Source organism: Culex quinquefasciatus, chromosome 2 (assembly GCF_015732765.1).
Source record: "Culex quinquefasciatus strain JHB chromosome 2, VPISU_Cqui_1.0_pri_paternal, whole genome shotgun sequence".
Lineage (NCBI taxonomy): Eukaryota > Metazoa > Arthropoda > Insecta > Diptera > Culicidae > Culex > Culex quinquefasciatus.
Window position 1 is genome coordinate 38,092,497 of NC_051862.1, and position 12,245 is coordinate 38,104,741.

The window sequence follows — 12,245 nt, forward strand, 5'->3', positions numbered from 1 at the left end:
AAAAGTTTAAGAATTTAAGTATTTTAGAGCTTAAGAACTTAAAAATTAAAGAATTTTTGAATTTAAGAATTTTAGAACCTCAAGAATTAAAAAACAATAGTAATTTAAAAATTAAAGAATTCTAGATTAAATTTTCAAAGGTCCTATCTGCTTAGGAAACCCATGATGGATAGGTTGTTTTGAAAATTTAATCTTGAATTTAAGAATTTTTGCATTTAGGCATTTCAGGATTAAAATAATTATAAATTCAAGAATTTTAAAAATTAAGCACTAATAATTTTAAAGGTTATGAATTTAAGAATTCATAAAATCATTAAAAAATCAAGAATTTAAGAATTCTATAATTAATAATCATAGTACGTAAGCATTTAAAAAATATAAATTTGAGAATTTTAAAAGTTTGAGAATTCAAGAATTTTAAATTTTTAGAATTTTTTTCTGGTTACACCCTTACCAAAAATCATGATTTTTTGAGTTCCAAATCCCACTTTTCATATGAATTTTTCAGTTCAACCCATATAACAATTTTTATGGTTGTAGTACCTGAACTCAAAAAAACTCGAAAAATCGTATGAAAAGTGGGATTTGGAACTCAAAAAATCATGATTTTTGGTAAGGGTGAAGAAGGGTCAGGGAAACATTCACACTGAACTTCACAAACAAAGCAACTCAAATCCTATCCATCAATAGAGGTTTCTACGTTGGCATGTATTGCGTGTACGTACACAAAAAAGATTGAGGTTAAATTTTGTCCGGCCAGCAAAATCAGATGGTGCGCTAGTGTGCGTACGCGAAACGTCATAAAGCTCTATCCGCGCGAACACTCAAAAGAACTCAAAGCTAGTGACACGAAATGACGACGCCCACGGGTCCGGTAACCGTCGCCAGTGAGTTCGCCTTCCGCGCCGGCGAATCGTTCCCCTCGTACGACCAGTTCCGGGCCCGCCTGGAGGCGCACACCCATCACGACCTGGTCCACTACTGGCGGCGTGATTCGCGCACCATCGAGGGAGCCTCCTACAAGACGTCCTGTCCGATTCGGCCCGACCTGCGGTACTACTCGGTGCGCTATGCGTGCATCTTTGGCGGCCAAAAGTTCGCCACGAAGGCCACCGGCGTTAAGAGGGTGTAAGTTTGCTTTTATGATTCAACGGAAATTGGTGGGTTTTAAAATGATTTGTTTTAGGCGAACGTCGCTGCGTAACAATTGTCCGGCGTTTATCGCGCTTCGCGCGACCAAGTGTGGCCAACTGCTTCAGGTGGTCGACGTGTGTAACGTCCACAATCACGAGGTGACCCAGGAAAACTTGGCTCACAGCAAGAAACTTTCGTCGGAGGAGCGACAGAAGGTGCTGGAACTGCTGTTTTACGGCGTTGACCGGAGGTTGATTAAACAGTATGTGCACACGAAAACGGGTAAGGAGCTGAGCTCGAAGGACATCTGCAACATGGCGGCTTCGCTGAAGAAGCGGGTGGAGTTTCAGGACATGCTGGAGGATCCGGAGCGGACGGCAGCGTTGACGAGGGAGCTTGTGCAGGTTGTGAAGCTTGGTGGGGAGTCCTACGAAAAGCTTGAAGAGTTGGTTGAAGACTCTGAAGTTTATGGAATGCTGGAAGAACGTTTGTTGGACGATGACGCTGACGGTTATGAGAATTACAAGACTGAAATGGTTAGCGTAGAATCGGTTGAAGAAGAACTAGTCCAAGAATCTCTCGAGAATCAAAGACAGGAGGTTGAAGAATGTCCAATTCCGATTGCGAAAGCCTGTAAAAATCGCCACAGGTGGAAATCCAATCGATGCTTTGCATGCGGCTCAAATAATCGGCTAGTTCGAGCGCAGCTGGAAGTGCTTCGAGCTAGAAGGGATAAGCTTCGGGAAGAAACCCGGATTCTTCGATTGAAAAGGAGAAAATTGCAGCTTGAGGTCGATGTATTGAATAAAAGACTTGAAACGTACAATAAAGCATTTTAATACGAAATTAATGTAGGTACATAAACAAGCTTAAAACTATTGATACAGCTTCTTCTGACGAATGTTTTCGTTAACATCGTCGAGGCACTCCGCCAGCGGGAACGAATCCAGCACCAGCGTCTTGCTCATATCCGGAATGTATTCGTTGTTCTTGATGAAGATCACCTGGGACATGGTCTACAACAAACTTAAAATCAGTTTAAACAAGATTCAAAAGCAATCAACCCTACCTCCGACAACTCCCTCAGCTTCCCCACCAGCGTCTCCCGCATCAGCTCCTTCCGGTCCTCCTCATCCCCCAACCGCTCACTATTCACGTACTTCTCCAGGTCAACCACCATCATCTCCACATCCCTCACCCCGTCCCGAAGCTTAGCTCCCTCGCGCTTACTATACCGTTCAATCCGCTCGAAATCAACCGGCTCCAGCGTCCGGTTCTCGATCTCCCCTAGCGACTGCGCCGACTTCCGCAACGAACTGACCAGCGCCTCGACGTCGATCGCCAGCTTCGCCTTCCCACTGCTCTCACTCAGATCGCTGAACGACCCCGACTGACTGCTCACCAGGTTTGTTTCGTTCAATATCCGCGACTGCTGCAGCGGAATGGCCTTCTTGAGTGGGGCCGTCGTCTTCTTGGGCGGTGCCGAACGGTGGCGGATTTTGGCGAAAAGTGCGTCCACGTCTTCCGCCGACAGGCGGTCGGCGGGGCTCGTTGAGCGCGCGTCCGAGCACGGCGTCCAGTCCTGTTGGGAGAGGCGGAGCAGACGATCCGGCAGGTCGACGTTTTTGAGCAGTTTCGATTCGAGGCGACCGGTGCCGAGGATGCGGTTGATTTTGTCCAGGTTGGTGATGATGTTGGCGGAGAGCTGGTTGAGGTCGTCTTCCATTGTTTTTAATGTGAAAGGAACACTATTTGCGAGCGAAATTCGTTGAAAACTGAAAGAACTAAGAGCAGCACAAATTCTAGAGTACTTTTTCAAAAGGTCCTATGCGCCAAAAGTAAACAAACTGAGTTATTCAATGCATGACGTTCTGCATATCCGAAACTACACTATCCTCAAACCCGATTTCTTCTAAGTATTTAATTTTTAAAAATATCTGCGAAATGCAAAATAACCTATGAGCATTCTCTTAAATTTTTATACAAAATAATTTACGTCGTTTTACCTCTCAGTGTCCTATGTGCATTCAGTAAAATGATGCACATACGACAATAACAAATCAACCTATGTACAATTTTAAATATATTTCAATCATTATGCACATACGCTAATATAATAACGACGTATGTACGCATTTTATTGAATAATTAGAAATTAATGATAGATTTTTTTATATCCATACCCTGACTGAAAAGTCCGTCGGACGTCCGTCGTTTGTCGTCCGTGCAATTGTACGACGTCACACGACAATGTCGTGCGACATTCGCACGAATGTCATACGTTTTTGCACCAAAATGTCGTATTTGTCGTGCGATCGATCATCGAAATTGTTCGACATTGTCGTACGACATTCGACCGACGTCGCACGGTTTTGTTATTTAGGTTGTCGTGCCTTTGTCGTGTGCTTTTTCAGGTTTTAGGTTATGTTGAAGTTAAAAATAGATATTTGTTTATTTTTAATTTGTTTTATTTTTTATGTAATTTGCACTTTTCCCGGAGTAAAAAATCAATTAATTCATTATACTTGTTGTGTCGCGGATCTTCACGTACATCTTGGTGTCGTCTTCCGGTTGGTCTTCCAGTTCTCCTCGTTGCTCGGCAGGAATTCGTCAGTCATCTTCTCGAGCGCCGTTGAGAGTCGCTTCTTCCGATGCAGGCGGGGCAGCATCTTGGTCAAGATGGACTGTTGCTCCTCGCTGCTGCCGCAGATGCTGATCAAAGTTGGAGTTGGAAACGGTCCTGGTGCTGCCCCACTGTTTTATGTCCGATGGACTGATGGCCACTGAAGTAACGGATAACGTGGGTTTGCGCACTTTGCAAGACTTTCGGCAGGATCAGATAGGAATATTTTCGAATGTCTGAAATAAGATAGGGTGATTCCGTTTAACCATTCATATTAAGAGGTTTTTGCTTACAGGAAAATACAAGATTTTAAAATTACAACGTAAAAAATAGCCAATTTTATTTAAGATTAATCGAATAAAAGATTCTAGAAATAAGAATTTTTAAATCATAGAATTTTAGAATGCTGAAGATTTCAAATATTTTAATTGTATAAATTTAGAAATATGCAGCCATTTAAAAAAAAAATTTGACGATTTTATAATTTAACAATTTCATAATTTATCAATTCAATAAATTAACAACTTGACAAATCAAGAATTAAATTAATCAAAAAATTTCATAATTAACATTGTTACTAATTTTTATTTATTTTATAATTTCTTAATTATACAATACAAAATTTTTATTATTTGAAAATTCAAGAATTTCATGATTTCAAAATTTAGGAATTTCATAGTAAACATTATTTTTAATTTCAAGAATTTGATAATTGAAAAATTTTATGATTTTATAAATTTAAAATTTTATAATTATAAAATCATAAAATTATAAAATTCCACAATTTTAAAATTATTAAATTACAAAAATTTTAAAATTATTAAATTACAAAATTATAAATTTTAAATTACAAAAATTTTATAATTTTATAATTTTATAATTTTATAATTTTATAATTTTATAATTTTATAATTTTATAATTTTATAATTTTATAATTTTATAATTTTATAATTTTATAATTTTATAATTTTATAATTTTATAATTTTATAATTTTATAATTTTATAATTTTATAATTTTATAATTTTATAATTTTATAATTTTATAATTTTATAATTTTATAATTTTATAATTTTATAATTTTATAATTTTATAATTTTATAATTTTATAATTTTATAATTTTATAATGTTATAATTTTATAATTTAGTAATTAATAAATTTTATAATTCAGAAATTTTGAAAAAAAATTAAAAACAACAGAAGTCTTAAAATTTTAAAACGTGTAAGAAATGTGATTTTTTTTGGATTTTATATTTTTTTAAATCATAGATTTGTTAATATTTTATAAATTCTAGAAATCAAAAAAAAAATTAAAAAATTTCACTTTGATTTATGTTTATTTTTTTCAGATATTTTTTTTAAAATTTTTGAATTTTGTTATTTTTGAATTATATTTTTTGTAGTTTTTTTTTTTAATTTTTGAGCTTATGAATTTATAAATATTTTTTTTTAAATTCTGAATGTGTGTTTTTTTATTATTTCAAAACTCACCATTAATCAGAAACGCCACCGGGAGCGTATTATTCCGTCCTCCTCCGCCTTTTCATTCACCCAGAATAGTGAACAACTCTCTGGGAATTGGAAGTTCCGTTTCCTTAATTATGTTCCCTTGACCAGAACTTGGTATTTAATCCTTTTTCTCTTTTTGGAATGCAACCTCCCGTGGAAAATAAAACATCCGCTTCCTCGACCGCAGATTGGTTCCTTCCCATCCCGTCTTCGGCATGGTTATCTCTATTTCCCATCCTCCTTCGCCTCCACCACCACGATAACCAAAATCAGGAAACCTGGAACAAATGACACTTTGATTCGGCCGCACCCCCACTCACGCTGAATCTTTCCAGCAGAAAAAATAACACAACTCACCTATCAACCGGCCAAAATCCTTGCGAAGCTCAACAGCAATCATGTTCAAACAAGTCCAACTGAAGAGAACTGTCAAACTCTTGCGTCGACGAAAATCGTGACGTCAAATTTAAGGAAAATCGATAGAAAAAACAATGTCGGGCATGTCGAGTGTTTGTCGTACGTTTGTCGTCTTTTCGACCAATCGATATCGAAACGGTAAAATCAAAACCGTGCGACAACTCGTACGACGTGCGACATTTTTCAAACAGGGATCGGAATAATTCTTTGGCGAAGAGCAAGGTTCTCAGGGCCGCTCCTGAATCAACATCTTGCATCACTCAAAATAATCCACACGTTGTTGCTACCTGTAAAATCACGTAACCCCGATTTTCTCCTCGCTAGGCTCGTTTTACGTGACACACGTAAAAATAATGTGAAAGTGTACTGGCAAAAAAATGTTTTCACGTTGATGTTACGTGAAAAACCTTATAGTATTTTTCCACTAGGTTTTTTCATATCGTCTTTATGTGTTTTGAAATGTAACTTCAACGTGAATTCAAATTTCTACGTGATTATTTTAGTATGACGGCGTACAGCAAAGACCTGCTGCCGGACTTGCGCTCGCAACATTTTTCAAAGAGTACAGCAGACGGTTAGTAAAAATGGGTTTAAATAGTTTTATTAGAAATATAAATATTTTTTTTTTTTTGCAAATCTCTAGAAGCTTCATCTTCTTTCCTGGTGGCCTATGTAATTCTGGCCGAAGCGATCATTGGCGGTGACCTCAAGAATCCCTCGAAGGCAATCCCAGGCGCAATCCCGGTCATCATCCTGACGTCGGTTTCGTCCGATGAAATGGCAAGCAAGGCCAGTGCTAACGTGGTGCTTGACGCCACCGGAAATGTTTCTGAAATGGCCATGGAGCTTTGCCGAGTGTGCCCGGGAAAGTGCAAGTACGCCAGGTGCTTTGCGGCCACCCTCTCGTCGAGCAAGTCATAACTTCGAAACGGGTTCCTCCGCGGCCGGGAAACGGGAAATTGTGACCGAACTTCTTCGTGGTCGGCTACAAGCGAGACTGGGAAGAGGACGAACCGACAACGACGGGACCACTTGTAGGCCAGGATTAACACCAGAGCGAAATTGACTAGCCAGACCAGCTATCTTTTAAGCCACTGACCCCGCCGGAACGATCACCCGTGACCAACTTCGTTTCGTCAAGCGGAAACCAAAATGGTTGCTCAACTTACGAAATCGTGAAATTGATTTTTTTTATGAATGCAATGAATGCAAATAAACATTGAGATGATTTGGAAACTGGATTTTTCTTCTTTTTTCAAACACCAACAAAAAAAAAAGCTGAAATTAAATCTCATTCGTACTACAAAATTCCTGTAACAATTACTAAAACGTTCATGTAGAGTTCACCAGCTGATTCATGTAGCATTTACGTGTTAAGCACGTAGAAACGACGTGAAATGATTTGGTCAAGCAAATTCCGTTTCTACTGGGCCGCCCCGTAGAAGTTACGTGAAAACTTTAGTGGAAAAATACCACATAGGTTTTCACGTAACTTAAACGTGAAAATTTTTTTGAGTGCATCATCCTTCGTTAGGCCGTAGGCGTCATCCATAAAGTACGTCACGCTCTAAGGGGGTGGAGAGTTGTCGCAAGTGTGACAAGGGAGAGGGGTACGTGAGACTGTGACGTGATAATCGGACATGGTAATAATCCGTGACGTGGTAATCACTTTGGCATAAAGTTGTGCGCATGCAGTGCTGCTGGGGGCTATCGAAACACTTGTTTATAAGTGTTAAATAATATGTTTACACTACTTGGGCCAAAAACTTTCAAAAACGAAAGATTAAAAATGTATTATGTGCGCTCACAGCTCGATAGGCGGATAAGACAATTTACCATGTCAAATTATCCTATGCGCCAAAGTAAACAATATTGATTGTTTACATTGGCGCATTGGTTAGGCATCGTAAATTATCCTACCCGCCACACATCTGACAGAATGCTCATTGGTAAATAACGGCTTCTCTCTCCTCTCGCGCTGGAGGCATTGAAATATTTCATGCTCTTCATCAGCTGATGCCTACACGTTGCGAGAGGGTTGGAAATACATTATTATTACAAAAATTTAGTTTTTGTTTAAATCGAGATTTAAATTTTATTTGACAAAGTTTTATGTGCAATGCCACATAAATATAGTCCAATGCCAATGTCTTATGTGCAAAAATTGTTCTATGAAACGTGTCCTATGTGCACTCACAGGTTGTATGAACCAAAATGCGTCAGAACTAAGCGTAATCTTGTCTTTTATATAATCCCGAGATGTACACTTGAAAAGCATTACTCTAGACCCATTTGGGCGTTTTCAGAATCGAAAAATACCCAAACGTGTTTGAATGGGATTTAAAAATGTGCACCAAAACTTTATTATCAAATTTCTCAGATTGAGGTTTTTGCACATAGGACCTTTTGAAAAAGTACTCTAGAATTTATTTTGATAAACGGTCGATTTGGATACAGCCGCCGAAATATTAAGCAGCCGCCACCTAGATTTGTCAGTTGGGCGGCTGCATTTGAATATTAGGGAGCGTTCTTTTATTACGTAACGCAGTTGGGGGGAGGGGGGGTGGAGGCCGTGTTACGCTCCATGCAATTTTTTTAAAATTTGTATGGAAATTTTGTTACGAGAGGGAGGGGGGAGGGGGTCTAAAAGTCCGATTTTTCGCGTTACGTAATAAAAGAACGCTCCCTTAGAGTGTTGCCATATTATTTGAATGGTTGATTTTTTTAGAGGCTTTAAAGAGTAATTTTGAAAAAATTTCCGAAGTGCCATGGGCTTCTGCACAGCAACTTAAAAAAAAAAAAATAACGCAAATAGGGTCCTAAAGCCCTATGTAAATTTATATGTACAACGGTAAAAAGCACGATTAAAATCAATTTCTGATAACTTTTTTCATTTGAATGCAAAACAATAAATTATCAAGAAAACATTAATTTTTTTTCGATGGATCAACTATGGTAACTATGGTGGTCGTCCATGGTACCCTTGAAACGAACTGTCAAGTAAGACCTTTTCTGTCAAGAATAGCCACGCAGCTATTTTTAAAAATTGATTTAAAAAATCAGGAAAATCTGTACGGTAAGGAAAACATCCGTACAATTGGTAGCCTTAAATATGTTTAAAGGAACTTTAAAAAAAAACCCTAGAAATACATTTTCTCAATACTTCATCGACGCCATTTTGGAAGCCATCTTGAATTTTAAAATTCTAAATCACCTCAGAGTAGGCTAGGAGTCATACTTAAGCTCAACAACAAAATTTCAGGAAAAAAATATATAATCCTTGTTTCGATTATCCGGATTAAAAAATTTTCCAGGGCCTTCGGATAATCGATTGTAGACTGTGTTTTTGCCTTCCTCACCTCAATGAGGAAAGGCTATAAAATCACTCGAAAAATGAACTTCTTTATTCGACCTCCTAGACCCAGCTTCACGTATACCTATCGACTCAGAATCAAATTCTGAACAAATGTCTGTGCGTGTGTCTGGATGTGAGTCCGTGCACCGAAAAATATGCACACGATTATCTCCGGACTGGTTGAACCGATTTGGAGCGTTCTGGTCTCATTCGATCCGTTTTGGGGTCCCACAAAACCCTAGTTAATATTATGAAATTTAGAAAAGTACTTTAAAAGTTACACTAAAAAAAACGGCTTTAGCTAAATTTCGGAAGATTGTAAAAAGGGTGGTTTTTGTAAGAAAACCCGTCATGCTATATATTGATAGAAAGGTATTTGAAAGACCTTTCCAACGCGTCCAAAAGATTGAAGATCTGACAACCCCATTAAAAGTTATGAGCACTTAAGTGTTATTTATACACTTTTCGAGGCCGGATCTCAAATATTTTGATGAAAAAGTTGTCCAGATCTATTATGTGACCCATCGTTGGATAGATAATCAAAAGACCTTTCCAACGAGCCCAAAATATTGAAGATCTGACAACCCTATCAAAAGTTATAAGTACTTTAGTGTTTTCAATACACTTTTTTGAGGCCTGATCTCAGATATTTTGATATAAGTGAGTGTTATTTATACGCCATGTAGTGTATTCAATTTATGAATGTGAGGAAGGCTCCAACCACCTAAAGGTGGATTAAGTAACATTTTTATGTAAAAATCTAATTATATGGATTTGCTTATATCAAAAGAATCAATTTTGTATTCGATATAACAAAAAAAAATCTAAATTGCCTTATAATGTCAAATCTAAAAACGCAGAATCTTAAATTCAAACGGACGCATTTTGTGTTTTGTTCGAAATTAAGTATTCCAAAGAAAACAATAAATATCATAAAATTTTCTGGCAAAAAAAATCAAAAATTTAGCAAAACAAAAACTTAATGATTTTTAAACATATAATTAAAAAAAGAATATAAAAATAAGAAATTTAGAATATTCTTAAATTATATAAAAAATGAAAATAGAAATCATAAATTCAAAATTTTTAAATTGTAAACTTTTCAAATTAAAAGATTTTAATTTAAAAATTTATAAATAAAAATGTAATAATTTAAATATTTGAAAATTCAAAAATTTAGAAATCAAATGTGCAATTATATCAAAAATCTTTATTTCAAAAATAAAACAAAAAAAAATGCGTGATTTAAACATTTTACTGTTCAAAAATAAAAATGTATTATAATGTAAAAATTAAAATGTTGTATAATGCTACAAATACAAATATTAAATAAAAAATCAAGTAATCACAAATTTAAAACTAAGAAAAAATTAAAAAAAAACCTAAGCTTGCTAATTTTTAAACTGTAATTACTAAAATTCAAAAATTCTAATATAAAATTCCTTCCAATAATTAAAAAAATCCTTAGTTTCATTTAAAAATTTTGAAATCGAATACTCAAATATTTAATAAATCTGAAATACAAGATTTGAAAATTAAAAAAATATAAAACAAATGCATTAATTAAAAAAAATAACAGCTCAAAAATTATAAATTTCATGCAATCAAAAAACTCAACAGTTTCAATATTATAAATTTTAGTAATTCAGATCATCAAAAATTCAAATATTGTATAACGCTACAAATCCGGAGCAACATTTGCAAAGGGCACATAAGAATTTTGACAACCAGGACTATTTGGCAAATTCCGGGACAACAAGTCATAATTAATTAGTAATACAGTGCGCTCACGCACACTATCAAAACAAACGTTTGGTTGTGTGTGTGAACTCCGTGTAAAGGGGGTGTCAAACGAAAAAGTGACCAACCACCGGGGGTTGAGTGTAATTATTATTTAACAAAATCAGCAGCGTTAAAAAGTAGCTGAGACGGCCAGCCGTTGTTTAACGCTTCGAGTTTTGTGAAAAAGTTGCAAAGTGTCTCGGAATTTTGTAAATAGTTCAAGCCGTCAAAATGCTTATCCGCCATTTTCTCGTTTTGCTCCAGAAATATGCTACAAATAAAAAATAGAAATCAAGAAATCACAAATTAAATCTGAGAATAATTTAGAAAACCAAACATTCCAAATTTCAATTTCAATTTCAATTTCCAAATTTCAATTTTAAAATTAAAAATACAATAATTTAATAAGTTTATGTTGCCCCTTCAAAATTGGTCTGAAAAATCAGGGGGCAAAAAAAATATTTTTCCAAAAAACTTCAAAATTTTCATGAAAATAGAAGTCAACTGAATCAACTGAAAACTATCTAAAATGCATTTTTCTGCATTGATAATCATATTTAGCATATTTGGGCTTGTTTAAAAAAGTTTTGAATTTTGGGATTTATGTATAGCACCGCAAACACAATATTACTCGAAAAAAAAAATAAAATTTTCCTCAATACTTAGCTTTTTTGGAAATTAATGATGGCTAAAACATATTTTCCCTAAAAGGGCACGTAGCTAGCAAAATCAAAACTTAGTAACATGTACCCACCCTGTAAAGGCTTATGAATTGATCTCAGTTGAAAGGTTCTCCAAATCTCTGAATTGCAAATGTAACATCCTGGAGCAGAACTGGTAAAATCTAATAAACACTCGTGGCTCGTAATTTAAATTTTTATACTTTTTTTTTTAGATTCAGGGAATTATATCTTCAGTGTTTTGCCTTCCTCACCTTACTGAGGAAAGGCTATAAAATCACTCGGAAAATGAACTTTTTAATTAGACCTCCTAGACCTACCTTCATTTATACATTTCGACTCAGAATCACCAGCTGAGCAAATGTCTGTGTGTTTGGCTGTACCAAATCAATGTCACTGGAATATCTCGTCACAGGCTCAACCGATTTTGGCCGGAAAGGTTTTAATCGATCCGTCTTAACGTCCCTAAGTTGCTATTTAGATTCATGCAGTTTTATCATGTATTTAAAATGTTATGTTAAAAAAACAGTTTCATATTAAATTAAAATTATGGTAAAAGGGTGGTTTTTCATGAAACCCTCACATGTTATATATTTTTAGAAAGCATATGAGAAGACCTTTTTGGTGGAGTAAGAATTTTCAAGATCTGACTTACCTATCTATAATTACAAGCAGTTTAAAAAATGGTCTGAATTTACATAACCTCAAATGGTCCCGTCTAATCGCCACGAAAAAAGCCTTGT

General features: G+C 35.7%; 3 protein-coding genes across 3 annotated transcripts; 2 read left to right on the plus strand and 1 right to left on the minus strand.

Moving 5' to 3' along the window:
- Positions 1 to 813: 813 nt before the first annotated feature.
- LOC119767678 lies at positions 814 to 1,980 on the plus strand. Its single transcript, XM_038256827.1, has 2 exons — positions 814 to 1,128; positions 1,187 to 1,980. The coding sequence occupies exons 1-2, from the start codon at positions 854 to 856 to the stop codon at positions 1,971 to 1,973; spliced, it is 1,062 nt and encodes a 353-aa protein (XP_038112755.1). The 5' UTR covers positions 814 to 853; the 3' UTR covers positions 1,974 to 1,980.
- Positions 1,956 to 2,933, minus strand: LOC119767680. Its single transcript, XM_038256828.1, has 2 exons — positions 2,204 to 2,933; positions 1,956 to 2,150 (listed from the first exon to the last, which is right to left on the minus strand). The coding sequence occupies exons 1-2, from the start codon at positions 2,858 to 2,860 to the stop codon at positions 2,010 to 2,012; spliced, it is 798 nt and encodes a 265-aa protein (XP_038112756.1). The 5' UTR covers positions 2,861 to 2,933; the 3' UTR covers positions 1,956 to 2,009.
- A 3,256-nt stretch (positions 2,934 to 6,189) lies between these two features.
- Positions 6,190 to 6,921, plus strand: LOC119765960. The gene is made up of 2 exons (XM_038250252.1): positions 6,190 to 6,259; positions 6,329 to 6,921. The coding sequence occupies exons 1-2, from the start codon at positions 6,190 to 6,192 to the stop codon at positions 6,604 to 6,606; spliced, it is 348 nt and encodes a 115-aa protein (XP_038106180.1). The 3' UTR covers positions 6,607 to 6,921.
- The last annotated feature ends 5,324 nt before the right edge of the window (positions 6,922 to 12,245 follow it).